Below are 22,703 nucleotides of genomic sequence, written 5' to 3' on the forward strand. Positions count from 1 at the left end.
TCAGCCTAACGTACCGTGAGCCGCCACTCCGGCGGCTGCCGACACAGTGCTATTCTGTAACTTCGGTCACAAAGTTCCACCGCGCGGAACCTGATGACCTACGTGCACCCCACGCGGGAGCCTGAGCAGCAAGCCTGGGGAGATACAGGGTGGACCGGCCAGACTGTGCTGCTCCCAGGAACGGGCACTGGGCTCCTCCCTGCAGGAGTCCAGTCCGTGCGCACACAGCAGCCGGGAGCCCCGCTGCAGAGTCAGCCCGCGGGCACTGGGAGCTCCATCGGGGCACAACACGACACACTAAGGAAGCCACGGAGAGCTACCTGCACTCCTTCTGCCTTCCGGCACATTCCTGAGCTTTACAGACCTTCCAAAATGAGGATTAGGCACCGGCTAGCCCTCCACGTGCAAACACTACTCCGCCCTCAAACGGCTGGCTGCCCCCCACACTCGGCCTCGGCTCAAACGCCACCTCCTCATAGAGACCCTCAAGGTGCTCCCAGGCCTACGGCCCCCAACTCTTCTTCAGCCAAGAGCTGTTCTACTTGTCCATCATCTCTCCTAGAACGCCGGTGCCATTTGTGACCAGTCCCGTGTCCGGAAGGAGGCCTGTGACCCCATGGGGCTCAGCGGGAGTGAGCGGAAGGCGGACGGTCGTCCCGTGAGGACATCGCGGAAGCTCTGACCGCGCAGACCCACTCCCAGGGCACCAACGCGGCCGCCCGCAGCCGTACCTTCTGCAGACACTCCAGGACCTTGCTCATGTACTCCTCCTGGCACTTGTACGGCTGGAAAGGGAAATCCACGGTCACACCCCTCAGGGCTATCTTGGGCATGCTGGCCTGTTCGCAGGAGGGCACAGAGGCTGCTGGCACACCGGCTGTGCGAGTGGGAGACAAAATCTCCTCCGAACACCTGGGAATCTCAGCCACTGCAGGTAAGTGACGCCAGCCCACGACTCTGCGACATGCCACTGTCCCCAGGAAGCCCTATGGCACAGAGATGGGGACAAGCCTGTGGGCAGCCTTTCCCGAGTACCAGGCCACGCCACCAGTCAGGCAGTCCCGCCGCGTACGAGGTCGGAGGGCAAGCCTGTGACACCCTAACCTGAGGGGTCTGAGGACCGGAAGAACCTACAGGTGGGCCCCGCCTTGCTCTCCGGCCCCAAGCGGCTCCTTCCTGCTCGAGGCGAGGCGTGCACAGCCCCACGCGCTCTGCAGGCAGCAATTCGCTTACCTGCACCAGAGCTTCGACAGGTCAGATCCCCGGCCTGGCGCGGGGCACCGGGGCCAGCGGACAGTTCACCCGAACACTGACGGCCCCTCCACCCCGCTCGGCCGGGCCCCCAGTCCCACGCTCGGCCGGGACGCCGTCCCGCCCGGATACCCGGACCGCCCGGATCCCTGCCCCTCTGGGAGGCCCCCCACCCCCGCGCCGGGACCCCAGCCGGGAGACCCGCTCCGCGGAGCGCGGGGCCCCACCCACGGGCACTGGAAAACCACCGGCCCCAGAATGCAGCGCGGCAGAGAGACCGGCGCGCGGGCCCGAGGCGGCGCGGGGTCTGCCGGGAGCTGCAGTTCAGGGAGGCGCGCGCTGGTGAAAGAGCCAGTTCCGGAGTCTTTGCGACTCACGACTCACTTATCTCCGCGGACAGCCTTCCGCCGCCGGGGCCGCCCAGGAATGTTCCCCAGTTCAGCCGGGGCCACTGCGTCCCCGTCGCCGCCAGCCGGCTCGGACTGGGCGGGCTAAGACGGGCCGTCGTCCCTGAACGCGCTGCACTTCCGCCCCCAGTTCCGGTCCGCGGAGCGTGGTTCCCGGCGGAAACCGTTCCGCAGCAGAGGGCCCGCGCGCTCGGTTCCGGGCCGCACCCCGCCCCTCCCGCGGACCCGGAGCCCGCGGGCGGAAACCCGAGCTGCGAGCCGTCTCCTCCCCCGACGCGGCGGCCGCGGGAGCCTGCGATCCACGCCCCGCCCCGGGCCAGGTCCCCGGGTTGCCCAGACGACGGCGCAAGCCTGCGGGGGCGGTTCCCGGGGTTCCCGTTCCGCCTCCCCCGCGAATGGCTGCTCGGCCGGCGAGCGGCCGCGCCCTTCCCGCCCCGCCGGCCGTCCGCCCGGCGTCCCGCGTCCAGCGTCTGCGCCGCTCCCGAGGGCGGTGCCCGTCTAGAGGACCCCGGCGCAGCCGGCCCGACCCCGTGCCCTGTCTGCTGCGCGTGCGAGGGGGACCCGGGCTGGCCGGCGGCCTCCTCACTGCCCGCGCCGCTGGAGACCGGGTCTGTCGCAGACCCGGCGAGCCCAGCCGGCCACACGCTTGCTGAGGGCCGGCTGCTCCGGCGCCAGCGTGCAGGCGTGGACACGCTTGTCCCCCGAATGGCCCCGAGATGCGTCCTCTCACCGTCCCCACTTCACAAAAGGACGGGTGGGTGGCCAGCGGCCTTCCCAAAGCCAGGAGTTGCGCCCCTCGCCTCCCCGGCAGCCGCCTTCTAAGAGCACAGAAGGCCGAGGAAGATAAGGCAGGACCCAGAGACTGGGGGCCACTGGGGTCAGAGCCGGAGCTGAGGTCCCCGAGTGGCGCAGCTGAGGCACGCGCTGCCTGGCCACCCTCACGCGTGGGACGGCCCAGCCTGCCATAAATTCTAGCTTATAAAGGCCACGTACTGAGCCTAAGTGTGAAAGGTGAGAGGAAGTGGACACCGAGGCTGGCCATAAGCAGCCCCGCTCAGCAGACACAGAGATCTCGGTGGAGTCAACAAATCCGGATTGAGTCTGTTCTTGCAGGTCTGTGGGTTACCTGTGGTGGGGCAGGCACTGTGTGGGCCACACAACAGATGTCAACCAGCCCCAGGCCCGCCCTGTGCGCCCCCGGATGTTCACATCTGCTGGGCCTGCTCCAGCTGGATTCTGACCGTGTCTGGCCCCTTTCTGGGCCTCCCTCACCCCTCTGCAGGCTCCTGAGGTTTCCCAGTTTTACTCTTGGCCCAAGGACTTAGTTGCTTACGGGGCAAGCGTTTCTCTTGACCTCTGTGGCTCTGTCCCTTAAATGGAAATGACACTCTATCCATTTCACTTCCCAAGGCCAGAGTGAGACGAGAGGGTCACTGCAGGAAAAGGGCCCACCATCTGCAAAGCTCTCCCATGGGGGATATCAACCTGATCTCTAGGCCCAGAGAGGAGGGAGTCATGACCCCCGCACACTCATCAACTGTATCTCTCTTCACCTGGAGACTGGCGTCATGGCTGTATCTTACCCACGAGAAACAGAGCCACCGAGAAGTCAGAAACACGCTCCCAATCGCACAGCAAGTGGGTCTCAGAGCTGGGGTTGAAACTCATCTCTATCTCACTTCAAAGCGTTTGTCCTAGGCCTCACCATCTCATTTATCCTCTTTTTCTGCCCCAGAATTGACTCGTTCTTTGGGGTGCTCCTTGGAGGCCTTCCCGACCAGTTCCTACCCTCCTGTCTATGACATGCTTTCCCCTCAGCATGGACCTGGACACACAGAACACACCTCCCAGGCTTCAGAGGCTTTAATGAAGAGCTCTCCAGCCCCAGCCTGATGTGGGGGCCTCTCCTCTCCTGCCGTGCCGGCCCTGGGGAATGGGGCATGTCTCCCCATACCCCCAAGCCTGCACAAAGCCAAACTGGGGCAGCGAGTCCAAGAGGTAAGCAGGGAGTGGATGGGCATGGGCTGCAGTGTCCGACCTTATGTCCCAAGCTGGTCTCTGCCCTCCCACCCTCACCTCCCTCTGACGGCTGCAAGCCCCTACCACAGCCAGCCAGTCGTCGCACACACTCTTGCTCAGGCGCACGGGCTCGCTCTGTCTCTCTCTCTCTTATACACACACTCTCGCTCTCGCTCTCTCTAGCTCTCGCTCTCCCCCCTCTCCCTCTCCCTCTCTGTGCCCGCCTCCCGCCCTCCCTCGCTCCCTCCCCTCCCCAGCACTGCAGCATTCGCGACTGCAGCTCCAGCCGCCGCCGCCCGAGCCTCCTAGGCCTCCTGCAGCAGCCGCCGCCGCCCGAGCCTCCTAGGCCTCCCGCAGCAGCCGCCGCCGCCAGCACCATGGCCAGCACCCTGTCCGGTAGGCGTCGGGGACGCGGATATCCGGGGGCAGCGGTGGGTCTGAGCTGAGGCCATTGTCTCGCCTCGCCTGAAGCCGGGGACGGTGGCGGACTCTGTTTTCACATCTCAGACCTCACGCTCTGCAAGGGTGCGGGGCGCAGCCCGGCCAAACCCACAGGAGCTGGGGTTCAGGGCCAACGGGTTGGGAACACCTGGTACCCCGGGGCAAGGATTGCTGCGCGTGGGCAGCCGGCGTGGGCCAATGGGCGGGGGCTGCGCCCAAGCGAGCACCCTGGGTGAGGGTGCATTGCCCCTTCCATGGCCGCTGTGCCAGGCCAGGCGCTACTGTGGCAGGGTGGCTCCGAGGGCCCTGGTGCGGGTGGGTCCGTACCCCCGGGTGGGCGCGCTCGGCGGGGGGCGGGGTGCAGACAGCATCCCCTGAGGCGCCTGTCTACCTCAGACCCTGGTCAGACCTCGCCTTCACGAGGGTGGGAGGCAGGAGGGTAGGACCCTTTGCAGGAGCCCGAGCCCTAGCCCAGGGCTGGCGGGCCAGGCCCTGTCTGCGCCAACGGAGCGCCCTGGGGGCTGGAGGGACGCTGTGCAAGGGCAGGGGAGGAGAAACCCAGCGGGGAGGGAGTGGAGCCGCACCCGCGTCTAGTGAGGTCGTCCCCCCCACTCCGCCTCGCTGCTGCTTGCTTGGAGACCGCTCTCTGCGACATGGTGCCACCCGCTCTGGTCGAAAAAGCCACCGCCCTACGTGCAACGGGGTTTGGATAGAGGAGGGGCCACTGCAGTTTTCAAGCCCTCCCAGCAAGGAGGGGTCTGTCCCTCCCTCCCCCACCGCCCCGCCTCCCAAGCTGCGGATCCCCTGCACCCAAAGCTGCGACCCTCCTCCCTCCCTTCCGGCTGGCTTCAGTGCTGCTCGTGGAGGGGTGGACACAGGGCAGTTACTGGCTGCGAGAGAGCTGCAGGGGACCCTGGACGGGAGGACGTGGGGCTTGCTCCCCCCAGGAGCACTCTGCCCTGTCTGGCTGCCCTAGGGACCAACCGCATCACTGCACTGCCAGTAGCTAGGGACATCTGGGCAACGGCTCCCCCACCTCTACCCCATTTCCTCCTGGACCCAGAACTCCACTCCCAGCCCACCCTCCTTTCCCTTCTGGGGGTCCCCTCTCCCTAGCTAGCCGGATTCTCTCTGGAGTGGACACACAGTTGGCAGAGCTGCACGCACTCATAAGTGCCCTGCCCTGGCCAGCTTCTCAGGCCCTCCGGATTCCAGGCCCCAAGTGACTTCTGCTCTTGTCTGGGAGGGGCCACGTGCGTCACTGCCCACACCCCTCCTGCGTGCAGTCCGTGAGGGGCTTGTCAACCTGGCCTTTGTCTGCCCTTTGTCCTGTCCTGTTGATCTCCCCAGAAATACTGGGCTCAGCTTTGGGAAGGAACTGAGGGTGGTCTGTCCTTCCCACGGCCAGAGTGCTAGCCCAGGTCCCCACTGAGGCGGGACTTTGGGCCCTGGCTCAGGGTCTGTGCCCCAGTGGGGGACAATGAGCAGCCACTGGTGGGAGATGCCCTCAGCCTTTTCTCTCTAGTAAAAGCCTTACTCAGTGGGTCTCATTCCTGCCCTCCATCTGACAGGGAAGCAGACAATTAGGGGGTGAAATGGGGCAGCCAAAATCACAGGGCTGATGGCCACCAGAGTGGGCACAAGTGCACTGACCTCAGAGCCCCCTTACACGAGCCTTCCCTTATTTGCCTGGCTTTGGGGCACTGCTGACCTATGCTTGGTCCCAGGATTTTTCTGGGTGTCCAGGTTGCTGTTGACGTGAAAAGGGAAACCATAAGTGCAGTCCGTGTCGTCCAGCACGGCCGCTGCCTCACAGATGTGCCGGGAGCCAGCTGGAGAATTGCCCCTGGCCAGAATCGTGCAGGGACGGGCCTTTCCTGTCTTACCATTGGGGCCGCCCCGGATAGAGTACAGCCCACCTGTGTGTGCCTGTGCTCACCTTCATTACAGTTTCTTAGGTGGGTGAGCAGACCGGTAATTGTGGCCAAAATCAGTTTAAGTGAATCCCAGCTGTGACTTCTGTGTTAACAAATGTCTCTGATTGGAGCAGCCCCTGGTGCTGCGTGCCTCAGTGGCATGTCTGCCCCACTGGTGGGCTTCGTTTGGTCTTGGGGACTGGGGAAGGGTTCCCAAGGGAAGACCCATCATCCACTATGACCTTGTAGTCACCACAAGATTGACCTCAGCTTTCTCTTCCTCTGTTGACTTTCCCACCACCTTTCCCTTGAGCGTCTGCTGTTGGGCGATGTCACTGGGACTCAGCTGGGGGGATGTGACCGTCTCTTGGTGTCCTTCCCAGACACTCAGCACTGCACACACGTTTGTCTCCTTATGCAGCTCTGTTGAGCTGAGAGGGCTTGGCCCTGCTACCTAAGTTCTCAGGGCCTCATGTAGATGGGGTGAACGTGGCGGCACCCCCCGTTCTGAGAAATGAACAAGGTATTTCAGGAAAGGTGCTTGGCCCAGTGCCTCACAAGAGCTGGGTGCCCAGTCCATGCCGGGCAGCGTCACTCCTGCAGCCACATTTCCCAGGATTTCCTCCCCAGAGAGGTGGATCTGCCAGCGAGCTCTGCTGTGCTGGGAGTCTGACTAGTGAGAGGGGTAGCCTGGGTGGCAGTGAGCTCCATCTGTCGGGAAGCAACTAGCAGCACCCTCCAAGACCCTTCTAGGGATGAGTGGGCGTCTATGGGTGCCCTGCCCTCCCAGTTCTCGATAAACACCCTCCCACCCCCACCACCATGAGACGCCCAATCGGGAAGTGTAGTCAGAGGCTGGGGCTCATGACCAGGCTCCCATCCTGTCATGCTGTGTGACTCTGAGCAGGCTCCTTGCTCTCTGACACACTGTCTCTCTCTCTCTCTCTTTCCTCAGTAGAAATGACTCGGACAAGGGCTGGCTGGTCTTGAGGGTCAGTTGGGAGTCTGGATGGAATGTGCCCACCTCGTGGATGCCCTGTTATGGTTACCATTCCACTGTAGGCCAACTGGGTGCCTTCTAACTCATGCTCACCTAGGATCTAAGCATCCAGAAAGCCAATGTGCGTTTTGCGTATTTAATATTTAATACGAAGAGGAAGAGGAAGATGAAAGGAATCCAGTTCATGCCAGAGATTTGCTTTTAATAACTCTCCAAAGTCAGTGATGGGGAAGGAAGAGGCAGGTCCTGGTGAGAGGGAGGAACAGCCTCCAAGCTGTGGAGGGGCTTGAGCTCTGTCTGCGGAGAAGGGCCTGGATTGGTCTGAGCCTCAACCTCTTCCCTCTGGGATGAGACCTAACCTTTAAGCCCCTCCAGCTCTGAGGACACAGGTATAACCAACTTCCTGTGTAAGGAGCTGCTGGGCCCAGCCCTGCTCTGCAGCCCCATGTGTGGGCTTCCCCTTGTTAACTCTCTGCAAACTTGCCAATGTCCCCACCTGCTGTCCAGTCCCCTCCAACCTGCAGCCAGACCACACAGCAAGTCTCACTCCCAGGCTCCCCCTTCTGGGGGACTGCCCCTTCCCACTTGCCTACTTAGGGTGAGTCTTCTGGGAAGGAAGGGCCTCATGGGCCATCAGCCCGGGAGAAACCAGCCTGGGGAGTCTCCATGACCATCAGACACTGAGTCACACCCCACTACCACCTGCAGGACACAGTCAGGCCCTCACTTCCTAGCTGGACACTGGTGCCCTGGGCTGGTCCGTGCCCTGGGCTGGTCCGTGCCCTCAGAGTTCTGACTTCAGTCTCCAGCACCCCCCATCCTTCTCCCTTGTATCCTAACAGTGCGGTGCTCACACCTGCCCAAGCTCCACGTCCTGCCCCTGAATTGCTACCAGGCTCCCTTCATGCTGAGGTGACCGGTTGGAAGGGAGCTCCCTGACATGTGCCTGCAGACTTCTTCCTCTGTAATGAAGGTGCAGGTCATTCCTGGGAAAACTTCAGGTTCAAGGCAGAGAGGAGCTGAAGCAGCTGTGAGGCCCCCAACCCAAGCTGCTGGCATGCATGGTAAACCCATTTGGAGGTTTCCACATGTGGTGAGGAAGGGCTGCCGGGAAGGCCAGGGAGGCAGTGTCTGTTGCCAGGGAGGTGGGTGGTGGCGAGGTTAGACCAAGCCCCTTCCTTCCTGGCCTCTCCCAGGATCCAGGTGTGCCCCCCGCCCCGACCCAGACCCCCTCTCGCTCCCCTCCTGCCCCTCCCTCTGAGCACAGGGCTCTCTTATTTCCCCAGCCTTTTCAAAGGCCAAATACCTCCTAGTCTGCTGCTTCGGAAGAGCTGTTTTTGCCTGGTCTCGCGCCCTCCAGCTCCCCAGCACATGTAGTGTGAGCTGTGCCTCTGCCTCCTTTTTAAACTGACCTCTTAGGGCCCCTGGGGGGCTCCCTCGGTGAAGTGTCTGCCTTGGGCCCAGGTCGTGATCTCAGGGTCCTGGAATCAAGCCTGCCTTGGGCTCCCTGCTCAGCGGGGAGCCTGCTTCTGTCTCTGCCCCTCCCCCCACTCGTTCTCTCAATCTCTCTCTCTCAAAGAAAATCTTTAAAAAACTTTTAAAAACCTCTATGATTCTAATAAATAAATAAATAAATTTTTAATAGCACAAGTAATGCACAAATAGATTATGCTTGTAAAAAAAAAAATGAAGCCAAAATCCCCTCTGAAGCCGCACGCATCTGGCCCACTTCCCTCCCAGCCTCCTGGAGCCGGTGACCAAGCTGGTGACCAAGGCGTAGATCTCTGCCTGCTTCCCCTCCATGTCCGCCCCCTTTTTAAAAGATCTTATTTATTTATTTATTTGACAGAGACGGAGTGAGAGAGGAAACACAAGCAGGGGGAGTGGGAGAGGGAGAAGCAGGCTTCCTGCTGAGCAGGGAGCCCGATGTGGGCTCGATCCCGGGACCCTGGGATCATGACCCAAGCCGGAGGCAGACGCTTAACGACTGAGCCCCCCAGGCGCCCCCCGCCACCCCTTAAAGGCTCTTCTTGCTGCTGGCCCAGGATCCCTTTGTGCTCCCTTTACCGTCTCTTGGGCTCTCTCCTGAAGAGCCTGGGTCATCAGGACATTTAGATCAAATACCTTCATTCTCTCCTCTGGTTGTGAGGAAACCGTGCTTGCCACGAGCTGCTCTCTCAGACAAGGGCCTGGTAATTTCTGTCCTGTGCGCTGTTCTACAACAACATTTTCCCCAAGTTCACATTAACTCAATTTAAAACACTATTTTGTGTGAAATTTGATCAGGAAGTTGTTTTTTTTTTTTTTTTTGAAGACTTTTTTTATAGGGGCGCCTCTGTGGGTTGCTCATTTAGGTGTCTGCCTTCATCTCAGGTCACGATCCCAGGGGCCTGGGATCTAGCCCCACATTGGGCTCCCTGCTCAGCAGGGAGTCTGCTTCTCCCTCTCCCTCTGCCCCCCACCCCGCTGCTTGTGCTCTCTGGCTCTCTCAGTCAAATAAAGCTAGAGAGCACAACCTGGGGTGGGGTGGAAGCAGCAGAGGGAGAGGGAGAAGCAGACTCCCCGCTGAGCAGGGAGCCCAATGTGCAACTCTATCCCAGGACCCCAGGATCACAACCTGAGCTGAAGGAAGATGCTTTACTGATTGAGCCACCCAGGTGCCCCAATGAGGAACTTTCTTGCCCGAATTCATGTCTACTCCTTGGAAGACCACTTCATGGAAGCCAGACTCCCTCTCTGGAGTGTCCCTCTGGAGATCTGTACCAGCTTCTCCAGCTAGGGAGGCGGGAGAATGGGTCCTTGAGTCTCCTAGTCTCCAGGACATGTTGGAGTGGTGTAAAGCACACAGACCACCTGGGATTCCACTTGAGGGGCTTTGGGCAAGTCACCCCGGCCACTTGGGCCCAGTGTCATCTCAGTGGAGCCTAGGGACGGTCTTGGGCTTGAAGACTGTTAAACATTAGTGAGACACTGGGCCAGCGTGTCTACCTAGGGACCTGGCTTTTCATGAGTAGACCACAAATAGCTCAGTTACTGCGATTCTGACAGTGGGCTTCTCCCCTTCACCTGACAGGGCTCACGGCCTCAGCAGACAAGCTTACCTCCTTTTCTGGTTGGGCACCAGGGGGCACCTGTTGTGGGGACTCTGCAAGGCTAGAGGGCGGGCTTTGGTGCTGAACGGACAGCTCCCCACCCTTTGGCTCTAGAGGGACAGCAAGTGTGTGCCTGGTGACTGCCAGGTTTGACCTGGGATAGGTGCAATGCTGCTATCAGGGTAGATGGCGGTGGGGGGGGGACGCCACACAGGAGGAGTGTGATGGCTTCACCCAAGTGTACAGACCAAGGGCTGCGTGCATCTGTGCTGGCCCAGTCGTGAGTGTGCTGGTTAATATCTGCGAGAGGGAAAGTGGAGGAAGGAGGGAGAAGTACTGGGAGGGCCAGGGAGGGTGGGTCAGGAAAATGCACAGTGACAAAGGGTCACAGAGACATGGAAAGAGAGAGAGAGAGAGAGAACCGAGCCAGGAAGACAGGAGGATGAACAGAGACAGACAAACACACAGCGATGTAGAGGAATGAGATAGAAGTGCCAAGAGAGGAAAGGTGGCAGGGGCGCCTGGTGGCCCAGTGGGTGAAGCCTCTGCCTTCAGCTCAGGTCATGATCTCAGGGTCCTGGGATCGAGCCCCGCATCGGGCTCTTTGCTCAGCAGGGAGCCTGCTTCTCCCTCTCTCTGCCTGCCTCTCTGCCTGCTTGTGACCTCTGTCTGTCAAATAAATAAAATCTTTAAAAGAGAGAGAGAAAAAAGAGGAGAAGGGGGGGTACTAGGAGAACAATGCAGGACAACCCACAGGAAGGTGTGGCCAGGGACAAAGTCAGCTTCTAGGACAGGGAGAGGAGAGATGTAGAGAGGCAAGAGAACAGAAAAGGGAGCAAGATACACAGGCTTCCAGAGAGGCACAGCATGGGGGCGTACTGGGGAGGAAAAGAGGGAGGCAGCCACGCAGGCAAGGTCTGGAGGCGGCCATGGCGCCCTCTCATGCTAGCCTCATGCCCACAGCCTACAAGGAGAAGATGAAGGAACTGTCAGTGCTGTCACTCATCTGCTCCTGTTTCTACTCACAGCCGCACCCCAACACCATCTACCAGTATGGGGGTGAGTGTGCCCTGGGCTGCTGTCCGCTCCTGCTTGGTCAGTGCCTGCCTCCTCCTTTCCTTGCTCTTTGCTCCCATGGCTTCTCCAACCCACCCCGCCCCCACCTCAGCTCAGCTGGCTTCTGGAGAGGGAGCCTCTGATGAGAGGCAAACTTGGGGGCTCAGGCCTGGGGGTCCCACATGAGCAGCCGTGCTCCCTCCCTTAGCCCTCAATTTGGATGTGTACTGGGAACATGGCCCCTCAGAATCCTGAGGCCCCATCTGGTCTTGCAGACATGGAGGTGAAGCAGCTGGACAAGAGGGCCTCTGGCCAGAGCTTCGAGGTCATCCTCAAGTCCCCTTCTGACCTGTCCCCCGAGAGCCCAGTGCTCTCCTCTCCCCCCAAGAGGAAGGACACCTCCCTGGAGGAGCTGCAGAAGCGGCTGGAAGCAGCTGAGGAACGAAGGAAGGTGAGGGCCCCCCCGGCCCCAGATCCTGATCAAGGTGGCTGGGCAGAAGGCGTCACTGGCACAGACAGGGTTCCCAAGGCACAGGATGCTCCAAGCCTCTGCTTGGCTGTTGGCCCGGAGTGGAGAGGGCGTCATGGCTCCCCTGGACCTCCACTTGGGGGATCAGAAGGGACAGGAAGGTGAAAGGTTCCCAAAGGCAGCCAGCTGGAGAGGACAGGAACCAGATACTGTTGGAGGGGGTGTCCTTGGCCATGGCCAAGAAGGGGTCCTGGGACGTGAGTCTGGGCTGTCATCCATCTCCAGGGTAGAGAAGAAAGGGACTCTCATGTGTTGAGGGCTGCAAGCCCACACCTGCAGGGAGCTCAGAGGGCCCCTGGGAGAAGGGGGGCATGGCCGAAGGGTCCCTCCCTGTCCCTTCCCCTCACACCAGCCCCATGGAGACGGACACACAAAATACTGTCAGCATGTAGTCCTGGTGTCCAAGCCCACTGGGCAGGGGTACTGGCCCCAAATCCCTTAGAGCATGTCCCAGTGAAATCTGGCGACCCAGGCCTCCTAGGGTTAACTAGCAGTGACTGGCATGTGGGTGGGCCCAGCAGCCTTCTGCAGGAGGGGACAGCCCTTGCGCTGTGACCCGCACCTCTCCCCCAGGCTCCAGGCGCCCCCTCCTCCAGTAGGGTGGGCAGTGCAGCAGCACCGGCTGTCCCAGTCTCTTCGCTCCAGCAGCCCTGGGGACCCTCCCACCGCCCCCACACCTCAGGGAACTCAGGACCCAGTGCGGATCAAGCACCTACTTTGTGCTCAGCGGGCAGACGTTCGAGGAGGAGGCCGTGCGGGTTCCGTGACGGCCCCTAAGTTTTGAATTTGCTCCTCCAACATTCCCTGAGCGCACCCCGGGCTTGGGGGGCGGGGCGGCGAGAGCCTGTCTCGCTGCCGGGCGCCCTCCGCCTAGCAGGAGGGTCGGCTCCGCCGGCCGAGGACGGACGGAAAGGGTGAGCAGCTTCCGGTGTGTCTGGGGCTGGGGGTTCTCCGGGCGCGCCCGCGGATCTTGCGGGGCCGAAGGCCAGAAGTCCAGGCAAACCGAGACCCGGTGAACACCCTGGCCGTCGGCGGGGCCGTGGAGACCTGAGCTCCCGGAGGGCGCGCGTCCGGCGGGCAGCAGGGCAGGGTGACGGGCACTGGGCGGAGCCCTGACCGCGCGCGGGGAGGCCGGGCCGGCCGGGGGCTGGGGGCAGGGGGCCGGGGACCGGGGGCAGGGGGCAGGGGGCCGGGGCCCGGGGACCGGGGCCCGGCCGCCGCCCACGCGCGCCCCCGTCCGCCCGCGCAGACGCAGGAGGCGCAGGTGCTGAAGCAGTTGGCGGAGCGGCGCGAGCACGAGCGCGAGGTGCTGCACAAGGCGCTGGAGGAGAACAACAACTTCAGCCGCCAGGCCGAGGAGAAGCTCAACTACAAGATGGAGCTCAGCAAGGAGATCCGCGAGGCGCACCTGGCGGCGCTGCGCGAGCGGCTGCGCGAGAAGGTGCGTGCGCGCCCGGAATGGGGGAGGGGCGGGGCGAAGGCCGAGGGGCGGTTCCCGAGGGGCGGGGCTTCATGCAGGGGGGCGGTGCCCGGGCAGCAGGAAGGAGGGCCTCCGCCTGCCTCTGCTGGACGCCTCGGGCCTCGCCGGAGGCCCGGGTCCAGTCCCGTGGGGGGGGACACGGCCGGGAGCCGCTGCTTCAGAAGTGCCCCAAAAGACGCGGGTCGGCGCTAGAACAGGGGAGGCGCTGCGTTAGGCGGGGGGCCAGGGCAGCCCTAGGAGTCCCCTCCTTGGCGGGCCCTCCCCCCGCGCCAACAGCCCGGCCGCTCCCGGTCCTGCGGGGAGCAGCCCTGAGTGAGGCGAGGCCCCGCCCCGGCCGGAGCCCCCTCGGCGTGGCCTCGGCTGCAGCCCACCGGGAGGGACCAGGCTGGTGCCGGTGGGGCGGGGGCGGGGCACCCAGAGCTTGCCCGAGGAAGCTCCCCGGAGTCACGGCTCTCCCTCTGGTCTGGGTGCGACCCCTGCCGCACTGGGGGCGGCCTCCGCACTCAGGACGCGCTATGAGGGGAGGACGTGGGTCTCCCCCTGCTCTCTGTTGCTCCTCCGTCCTGGTCGTTAAGGTGTCCTCGTGGGTCGCACTTAGGAGGGTCCCTGAAGCCTGGGTGTGGGGGAAAGGCCAGCCCCTCTCCCCCCGCCCCCGGCGGCTCCGCGTACGCAGGGCCCCGCCTACCCACCCCTACTGGTCCTCGCAGGAGCTGCACGCAGCGGAGGTACGCAGGAACAAGGAACAGCGAGAGGAGATGTCTGGCTAAGGGGCTGTGGGCCACAGGCGCCTGGATCCTGAGAGGCGACATCAGCACATGCGGGCTCTGGTTTCGTCTTGTCCTACTTCGTCTAGATACAACTTTTGTCCCTGCACCCTCCCTCCCTCCCCTGCACTCCCAGCTCCTGCTTCTCTTTCCGCTCCGAGCTGTCCAGTCCTGCACAGGCTCTCCATCAAGGAGCCACCACGGCGTGGCACACAGTCCCTCGGTTCAGGCACCAGGCCAGGCAGTGGCTGGGTCCCCTGTTGGTGGCCCTCTTAGATGTGGTGACAGCCTCAATAAATCCCGTGGTGGTAGCAGGAACGTGTGGGTCCTTATGCTGGCTTGTCCTGTGAGCACCTTGCACTTCGGGCATGTCCTCTGAGCCGGCTCCCTGCCGCTGACAGGCTGAGGTGACACCGCCTGCCGGGCCCTCGGTGGGAGCAGGCGGGGGAAGAAGGAAAGCCCTCTGGGTCAGTCGTGGGAGCCACCTGTGCAGTGGAATGCTTTGGAATTAGTGCGTAGGGGTCCTCTGAGACCACCTGGCCTGCAGTGGGCAGCTTGGACCAGCCTGGGAGGTTTAGTCATTGCCTGTGGCTGGAGTGGGGAGTGGGAGGGTGGGATGTGGCCCAGCCAGAGTCTTCAGGGGAGCGGGCATTCTCCACCAGGGACCCATGAGCCAGTGGCCATGGTCTAGAGGGTTGTGGGCTGCACAGACACTCCTTGGTGGACCCTCCTCCCAGGAGTGCTCACCTTCTAAGAGCCTCTGGCCCAGTACTGGTGTGAGGAAGGCCCTCCTCCATCACCATTCCTCTCCTCCCCGTAGAATTTACGGATCCTTGGAGGACCCTGTCTTTAGAGCTCTTTGGAGTCTTGGTCCTTTTGTGTGCCCTAACCCTGGTAAAAAAAAAAAAATGCTCCCATGATGCTCTGGGCCATGGGGCTTTCAGGCTCAGCTCTGGACAGGTGTGGCTAGGTCTGAGTGAGCGGTAGCTGCAAGCGCCCCTCAGGGAGCAGATGGTGGGGGCCGGGGGGCGTAGGGGACCAGCTGCCTCAGATGGTGGGGGGCGGGGTTCCCAAGCCACCTTCTACCTAGTCCCTCCTTGACGTTCTTGACCTGTGGCCCTCTCTGGCACTAGGCCTTTCCTGCCAACACCTTTCCGGACTGGGCTCCTTTTCCTCCGTCAGACTAGGGCACTCTCCAGATTCCCAGTGCTGGCCTTTGAGGACTGTCACCTGCTGCCCATGAGGGTGGTGTCCAGTCCTTGTGCCCCATCCTCTGTGGCAGCCCCACTCCACAGCTGAGGACTGAGGGCAGGGTCCCTGCTGACCGTCCTCTGGGTGGGAAGCATGAGGGACAGACTGCAAGGACCCAGAGCCAGGGCTTTAGAAGCCAGGTGGGTGGCCGCCCCCCCCCCCCGGTGCCCCCAGCCTCCATCCTATGGAAGCCCATGCTGGTGGACTGCCAGGGCCCAGCCAGAAAGCACAGCTGGGCGCTGGCCGCTACAACAGGCTTTGGGGGAGGCAGGGACCCATGCCCACTCTCCCTGTCCCACCCACAGTCTCCGGGGGAATGACAAGCCAGGATTGGAACCCCACTGTCCCCCACGTGGTTCCTGCGGGACTCAGAAAGGGACATGGAAAGAGAGCGGAGGGCTGGATTTCTCTCTGCAGTGGCAGCTCTCTCATAGTGGAAGCCTAGTGTGATATGTACCCATCTCATCCACGTAGTGAAAGTGAACTTCAATGAAATCAAATGAATGATTAAAGACAAAAACCCGAAACCTGTGTGTAAGAAGTGGCTGAACCATCCCCGCGAGCATTCTGCATCTGTGGGTCAGAACGGGCTGAAGGGCTACTCCCGGCCAGTGCAGGTATGTGACACACAGAGCTCTGGACTGAAGCCAGTTGTCACGTGTGTTCTTACCACAACTGCCGGTAGTTCTAATGCTGATGGAGGCCTTGAGGAATGAGTGTGTATATGACACACAAGTCTGTTTTCCTTTCTGGAACACCAGGAGACAGTGGGGGTGTGAGGGAGGGGGCAGGTGGGGCCCACGCTCAGCTCTCCCCAGGGCCGGGCGCTCCTGCTGGCCTGGGCTCCAGGCCTCAGGCTGCTGCTTTGGAGGACACATGAGGGTCTGACATCTGAGGCTTGTCCTTCTCACTGCGTGCCCTGTGGGTCTTGCTCAGATGTGGAGTGGGTCCTAGCGGTCTAAGCAGGCCGCTGGGGTGCACCCCGTGGCTCTGTGGCCCCCACTGGGCAGTTGATCATTCACAGACACAAATCCGGCCCGGAGGTGGAGACCTAGAGTGGCAAAGAGACTAAGCAGACATCCTGAGTCACACTGGTGGCCTGCCTGTACCATAAGGCCCAAACAGCCACTTGGGGTGCCCAGTAGGGACCCCTCTGCTAGGGAGCAGGCACGTTTGTTAGATGTCCAAGCAGGCTATGCTCAGGCATCCACATGGGCCTCAGGTCCAGGTCCCAGATAGGTGGTGCCTGCTCCCCAGGATCCAGAGAGACCCCTCACCTCTCCCCCACACTCACCGACCTCTCCGGGGGCAGCCATACTCCCCCAGGCTCCAAGGATCTCTCACCGTATTTCCTCCTTCCCCTGCCCAGGGAGAGGTGAGAAAGTCAGAATCCGGGACACACAGCCGCCCAGGAGACAGAGACCTTGGAAACCAGTAAGAGGAACAGCCGGAAGAAAGGAGAGAAAGCGAGTGTGTTGAGCGTATTTTTATGAGGCGTGAGTTCTGTGTGCTGCTCTTCTGGGTGTACAGACACATGCCACATACAGAAACACAGCCTGGCATTTCCAGAGGACCAAGCTGATCACAGGCCAGGCTTCTCAACTCTTAGGGGACCCAAGCAGGCATTACGGGGCAGATGGCATTTGTAACAGTCACCGCATGGAGCCTCTGACTTCAGGCAAGGATGGGGAATCCTTCACAGACAGATCATGCTTTTCTTAACAACCACAACAACAAAAAACAAAGATGGGAGTCCTTCTGGGGAGCCAATCCTGTATTAGCTATCCGCAGTGTGTCACAAGTGACCTGAAGCAGCAGCGTCTCACCACTTCAGGAGCTGGGCTGTCTGGCTCAGGGACTCCCCCAAGGTTGCAGTTGGGACATTGGCTGAGGCTCTGGTCCCGCCAGGGCCAGACTGGGGTGGAGGGTCCTCAAGTCAACTCACTCACACAGAGTCAGCAGGCGACCTCAGGTCCTCCCAGGGCTGCGTGGGCATCCTCAGCCCATGACCGCTGGCCCCCTAGGGCGAGCCGTTAGAGAGGGACGGGGACAGCTGCATGAACTCCTCTCGGGCAGAGTCCCACACATTCTCTGTGTCAGGAGTGCCCCCCAGGGAAGAGCCTGTGCTGGCAGAGTCAGACGCCACCTGTGAAGTGGAGGGACGTAGAGAACCCGTGTGCATCAAAACCACAGCCAACGGGATGCCTTGAGTGACCCTGTGTGTTCTGGGCACAGCTGGTGTTCACTCAGTGTCCGGGGGCTGCAGCAGGCCGATGTCCCAAAATACAGTGTCTAGCAACACAGGCAAGATGGTAGCCTAGAAAGCCGTGTGTCCACACGGGGCCTCCTGCAGCTGCTCACTCTCTTCCTGCCTGGCAAGCTCAGCGGACGCTGCGGGAGCTGGGGTGGAACAGGGCAGCACAGACCTCGGTTCTTTCTCTCTTTCCCGAAGACCTTCAGCTAGTTCCCATCCACAGCAGTGTCCGGGGACTACTGCAACAGCACCACGCACTGGGGGCTGAGAGCATCAGAAACTCCGTCTCTCACCAATCTGAGGCTGGAAGCCCCAAATTGAGGTGTCACAAGGCCATGCCTCCTCTGAAGCCTGGGTCAGAGGGTCATCCTGGCCTCTCCTAACTCTGGCTGTTGGGAAAGGCAGTCTTTCCACCACAAACAAAACCACTTAAGAATGGGCTTTGGGCTTGTGATCTCTCTCTCTCTCTCTGTCAAACAAATAAATAAAATCTTAAAAAAAAAAAAAAAGAATGGGCTTTGGGCCTGGAACCCTAGTTTCCAACAAATAAGGAGCCCACAGAACTTGTACCAGACATCCTTCCCTGCTGTAAGCTCAGTGAGTGATCTGTTGTCCTGCTTGGGTGAGCACCCTCAGGTATGCCCCCCACTTTCAGTACTCCAGACTCTGGGGTTTGGGTCTTCCCACTACAGCGCCGGAGGGGTATGTGCTCAGGGACCAGCTGCCCTAGCAGACCGTGTGTGTCTCCTCCTTGCATGAGTAACGTTGCTGTGTCAGCACGTAATTGCGTCGCGCTTTCCTTGGCGACTCCAATGCTGGGACACGGTGGGCACAAGTGTCTGGACACTCACCCAGGCGACTGGCACTGTGACAAGCTTTGCTCTCCTTCACGCAGCAGGGGTCCTCCCTGGGATGGGGAGGCAGAGCGAGACACTTGCAATCTTTGGCGTCCCTTGGCTATGCATGTGTCATGTCAATCTCTGTGGTCACATGCCGCCCCCTCTTTTTGTGTATCTCTGTGGGACACCAGTCACTGGACTCGGGCCCCCCAAGCCAATATGGCCTCATTTTAGTTCATCACACCTGCAACAACCCGATTTCCAAATAGGGTCACATTCTGAGTGTGGGTCACATTCTGGGAATCGAGACGTCAACGTACCTTTGGGGGATACTATTCAAACAAAAACAGAAGTTGTAGATATGTAACTCACAGCTTTATTTTTTCGAAGTCCTCTCTACACCCAATTGGACTTAGGACCCTGAGTTTAAGAGTCCCACACCCCACGAACTGAGCCAGCCAGGCACCCCGAATAGTTAACTTTAAAACATTCACACATTTATTCATGTATTCAGCATTTTAGCGAGTTCTTACTACATGTGCTCCTCACTCTAGAGAATGTTGTTGATTCAGAAGCACAGCCTCCCATGAGAGTGCTTGTGCTAGTCTGTAAGACATTATGCACTCACAGTGATTTATGAGTTTTCAAGGCACTTTATAATGTTAACCTTCAAAATGTCCACTATGGGGGCACATGGCTGGCTCAGTGGGTTGGGCCTCTGCCTTCCGCTCGGGTCATGGTCTTGGGGTCCTGGGATGGAGCCCCGCATCGGGCTCTCTGCTCATTGGGGACCTGCTTCCTCCTCTCTCTCTGCCTGCTTGTGATCTCTCTCTGTCAAATAAATAAATAAATAAATAAAATCTTTAAAAAAAAGTCCACTACGAGGAAAACAGGGTAGACATTATTGTTATGTCATTAAGATTCCTTTCTGGTTATACATGTAATCCGTGTTCACGCCGTCACTGCAAAGTACAAAGAGAAGAACCGTGGTTCGCCAGAGCTCCCTTCCTGCGGAGGGGATCCGACCGCCAGCAGTGCCGAGGGAACCCTGCAAACCTCTGAGAACTGCGCACAGTGACGCGCTGGCATTTCTCCCACGTCGTAAGCATGGCTTTGATGGCTGTGTGGTCATCCGTCATCTATTTTATGGATGTACTGGGGCTTTTGAGAAAACGTCGCCCACTTTTTGGTTTCATAAACTTTTGGCTTATGTGGATTATACAGATGGACATTTACCACATTAGGAATTAAAACTCAGAAATGAAAACAATAGCAATTCGTTTAAAATGATACACCCGGGGTGTCTGGGTGGCTCAGTGGGTTTAGCCTCTGCCTTCGGCTCAGGTCATGATCTCAGGGTCCTGGGATGGAGCCCCGCATCGGGCTCGGCTGGCTGCTCAGCGGGGAGCCTGCTTCCCCCTCTCTCTCTGCTTCCTTGTGATCTCTGCCTGTCAAATAAGTGAATAAAATCTTAAAAAAAAAAAAAAAATTAAACCAAAGCTTGACATGGTGCGAACCCGGGCTGTGCAGAGCATGCAGTGGGCGTGGCTCTGCAGCTCCCCGCGCATGCGCCCTCTCCTGCCGCACCTCCAGCCGCCCGCGCCTGCACCTGCTGGGGCTCGGGAATCCCAGCGGCTTGCCACACGCTGGAGGGAAGGTAAAGCGATTGCTACGGACCTGGGGCCTGCTTTTATCTTGCTTCCTCTCTGGTCAGGGGCTGCCTGAAGCAGAGCCCGGTAGACGGTGGGCCATGGCGACCCCACAGCGTCCTTGGCCTGGATGACACTCACAGTCCTGTGGCCTCTCATTGTCAGAAGGTCTGATGTCAGTGACCTGCAGGACAGTGTGATTTCCTTTCCTTTGTGACAAACCAAGAGCAAAAGCTCCCCTCCTCTTGGGAGCGCCGGGTGCGCTGGCCTCTCGCGTGGGTGTTCTTGGGGAGAAATCACCATCCCCGCCCCCAGGACAAACTGATCCATCCCGTCCGCCAAGCAGAGCTGGCTGTAACTCGGCTCTCTGGCAGACAGAAGAGGGGAGCACACGTTCCGATGCTGGGCCTGAGGTCCCGGGACAGAAACAGGTGGAGGTCACACAGCACTGCAAACAGAGACCAGGTAGTCAGGACCCCGCAGACTCCGGGACTGGTGGCCACAGCGGAAGGCAGCTGTGCAGACACGTGCAGACACAGTGGGTTGTGTGCACTCTTTTGTGCCACAAGGCCTGGTCTCTGCCACCGGTGCCCTTCTGGGCCCTGTCCTTTCGACTCTATGGGCATCACCTGAAGAACATGGGATAAATGGCAAGTAGAGACACGGGCCATGCACAGCCATTGTCGTATTTACCAGACAATAAAACAGCACTGACACATGCTCAAGAGTTTAATCTTTTTAAAAAATATTTTATTTACTTATTTGAGAGAAAGAGAGCAGGGGCCAAGGGAGACGGAGAAGCAGGCTCCCCGCCGAGCAGGCAGCCCACACCAGGGCTGCATTCCAGGACCCTGGGATCGCGCCCTGAGCTAAAGTCACATGCTTAACGGACGGAGCCACCCAGGCGCCCCACAGTCCAACCTTAAAAAGAACAGTTTACTCTCTTCCCATCTCTGGTCTAAGTTCACGCCAAGTGACCGGAAACAGAACGCGCTCTAACATCAGTGCGGTGAATCCGCTTGGAAAGCGATCTTCCTGCTCGAGCGTGAACCCAGGTTCCCGACACGGTCCTCCCGCTTCCCCAGGCCCCACCGGGGGCGCGCAGGGAGGGAGACCCCGCACAGTCGGACCCGGGGCTGTGCCCCGCCCCGCGGTCCTCAGGCCCGGAGCCGCAGACCGGGCGGACGAAGGTCCACAAGCAGCCCCGTGCGGCCTCCCAGCGCACCTTCCGTCGAGCAGCAGGGACGGCTCCAGCGGCTCCCAAGCCGAGGACGCTCCGCACCCCCCGAGGGACGCGCCCCTTCTTGCTGCCGGGACCTCGAGGGCTTGACCTGTAATTAAAAGTCCCGCGAGGAGCGGGGCGCGCAGCGCTCAGAGCTCCGGGCCCCACCTCCGGGGTCTCCGACTGCTCGGCGGGGGCGGAGGAGCTGACCCCGACTTAACTCCAGCGTGGACGAGCCCGGGGGCCGGGTGGCCGGGCCGTGGCCGGCGCGCGCCCCGGCGAGAAGGGAGCCCCGCCGGCCGCAGGACCGGACCAGACAGCTCCTCTTCCGGAGCCGTCTCTGGGCACGCACCCGTCACAAGCTTCGGAAGACAGGCGGCCCTGTTCGCACACAGTCCCCTGCCCCGGTCCTTCAAAGAGTCTCCCAGAACCACCGCTCGGTGCGGAAATTCCCCGTCCTGCAGCTGAGTGGGCGGGGCCTGGCGAGGGCGCCGCCGCGTCCGCCCCGGGCCCCGCCCTGAACCCCGCGCACGCGCGCAGGGTCCCGCCAGCCCTTATTTCTCGGCGTTGCAAGCCTTCCCAATGAGCGCCAAATTAAGTCTCCGGGCCCGCCCCCGCCCTACGTGCGCGGCCCCGCCGCCTGCGTCACTAGGAAGCGCGCGCCCGGGCTGCCGCCGCCGCCGCCGCCGCCGCCGCCGAATCCCCAACAAGGAGCGGACCCCGCGGCCGCCGCCGCCGCCTCCCGCCTGACGCCGTCGCCGCCGCCCGCCCGCCGGCGCCCGCGCAGGCCCGGCCGCGGCCCAGGTAAGCGCCCGCGGCCCCCCCGCGGCGAGGCCTCTCGCTCCGCCGCGCGCCGCCGTCCAGTCAGGGGTCCCTGCGGAGCGTCAGGACGTTACGGCGGGGGGAGGGGAGCGGGGGAGGGGCGGCGGCGCGCGGCGGGCGTCACGGGCGTCACGGGCGTCACGGGCCCGCGTCAGGCGGCGTCGGCGGTGGCGTCCGCCTCCATCTTGCCGGAAGGCGGCGGAGGGCGCGCGGCTGGGGGCGGTGGGGATGGCCCTCGGGCTAGTCGCGGACCGCGGCCGTGTGGGGACTGTGTGGACGCCCCCGCTCTCCCCCCGCCCGTGGGAGCCCCGTCTACGCGGCCCCCTCCCCCCCGCGGGTGGGAGCCCCGTCCACGCGGATCCCGCTCTCCCCCTGCCCGTGGGGGCCCCGTCCACGAGGCCCCCCCCCCCCCCGCCCGTGGGAGCCCCGTCCACGCGGCCCCCTCCCCCGCGCCCGTGGGAGCCCCAAGCAGGCCTCTTCGGGGGGCCCGCGGATGCAGCCGTATTGGCAGGACTGCGTAGGCGGGGCCCCGGGCCCCGGCCTGCTTAGGGACTTGGGTCGGCTGCTCGGTCGGCTCGGCGGACTTCCCCGCGGAAGCAGAGTCCCCGCCGCCGCTTTCCGTGTATGCGTGGGCGAGTGTGCGGCGGGGACCGCGCGGGGCGTCCTTCCGCTCGGCCGCTCCGCCCTCAGCTCTTGGGAGGGCAGCGTGGA

At 61.6% G+C, this 22,703-nt stretch overlaps 3 protein-coding genes across 10 annotated transcripts in view; 2 read left to right on the forward strand and 1 right to left on the reverse strand.

The window, feature by feature from the left end:
* The window catches only part of LOC111141622 (regulator of telomere elongation helicase 1), a 29,283-nt gene extending 27,865 nt beyond the window's left edge, over window positions 1–1,418 (reverse strand). The window contains exons 1-2 of one of the 2 annotated variants that reach the window (XM_022494327.1): window positions 1,234–1,418; window positions 732–986 (exon numbers count right to left, since the gene is read on the reverse strand). In XM_022494327.1, the coding sequence (XP_022350035.1) occupies window positions 732–833 (102 nt within the window). In that variant the 5' untranslated portion in view covers window positions 834–986; window positions 1,234–1,418. The remainder of the gene's footprint in view (window positions 1–731; window positions 987–1,233) is intronic. The other variant, XM_022494328.1, reaches the window with a different exon arrangement.
* LOC111141478 (proline-rich protein 2-like) lies at window positions 832–2,480 on the forward strand. The gene is made up of 3 exons (XM_022494063.1): window positions 832–934; window positions 1,167–1,556; window positions 1,789–2,480. Exons 1-3 carry the CDS (start codon window positions 832–834, stop codon window positions 2,478–2,480), a joined length of 1,185 nt encoding a protein of 394 aa, XP_022349771.1.
* Window positions 1,836–14,269, forward strand: LOC111141624 (stathmin 3). 7 transcript variants are annotated; one of them, XR_002640212.1, is made up of 7 exons: window positions 1,836–3,296; window positions 3,394–3,656; window positions 3,935–4,073; window positions 11,090–11,185; window positions 11,458–11,633; window positions 12,285–12,625; window positions 12,961–13,008. XR_002640212.1 is itself a non-coding variant. In XM_022494332.1 (7 exons), exons 3-7 carry the CDS (start codon window positions 4,055–4,057, stop codon window positions 13,956–13,958), a joined length of 543 nt encoding a protein of 180 aa, XP_022350040.1. In that variant the 5' UTR covers window positions 1,836–3,296; window positions 3,394–3,656; window positions 3,935–4,054; the 3' UTR covers window positions 13,959–14,269. The 7 variants fall into 7 exon arrangements, 6 of the variants coding, with proteins under 6 accessions (XP_022350040.1, XP_022350044.1, XP_022350042.1 ...); XM_022494332.1 differs by lacking the exon at window positions 12,285–12,625 and adding an exon at window positions 13,899–14,269 and having other exon boundaries at window positions 12,961–13,152; XM_022494336.1 differs by lacking the exon at window positions 12,961–13,008 and having other exon boundaries at window positions 12,285–12,857.
* The last annotated feature ends 8,434 nt before the right edge of the window (window positions 14,270–22,703 follow it).

This window comes from Enhydra lutris, unplaced genomic scaffold (genome assembly GCF_002288905.1).
Source record: "Enhydra lutris kenyoni isolate GAN:26980312 unplaced genomic scaffold, ASM228890v2 scaffoldscaffold6, whole genome shotgun sequence".
Taxonomy (NCBI): domain Eukaryota; kingdom Metazoa; phylum Chordata; class Mammalia; order Carnivora; family Mustelidae; genus Enhydra; species Enhydra lutris.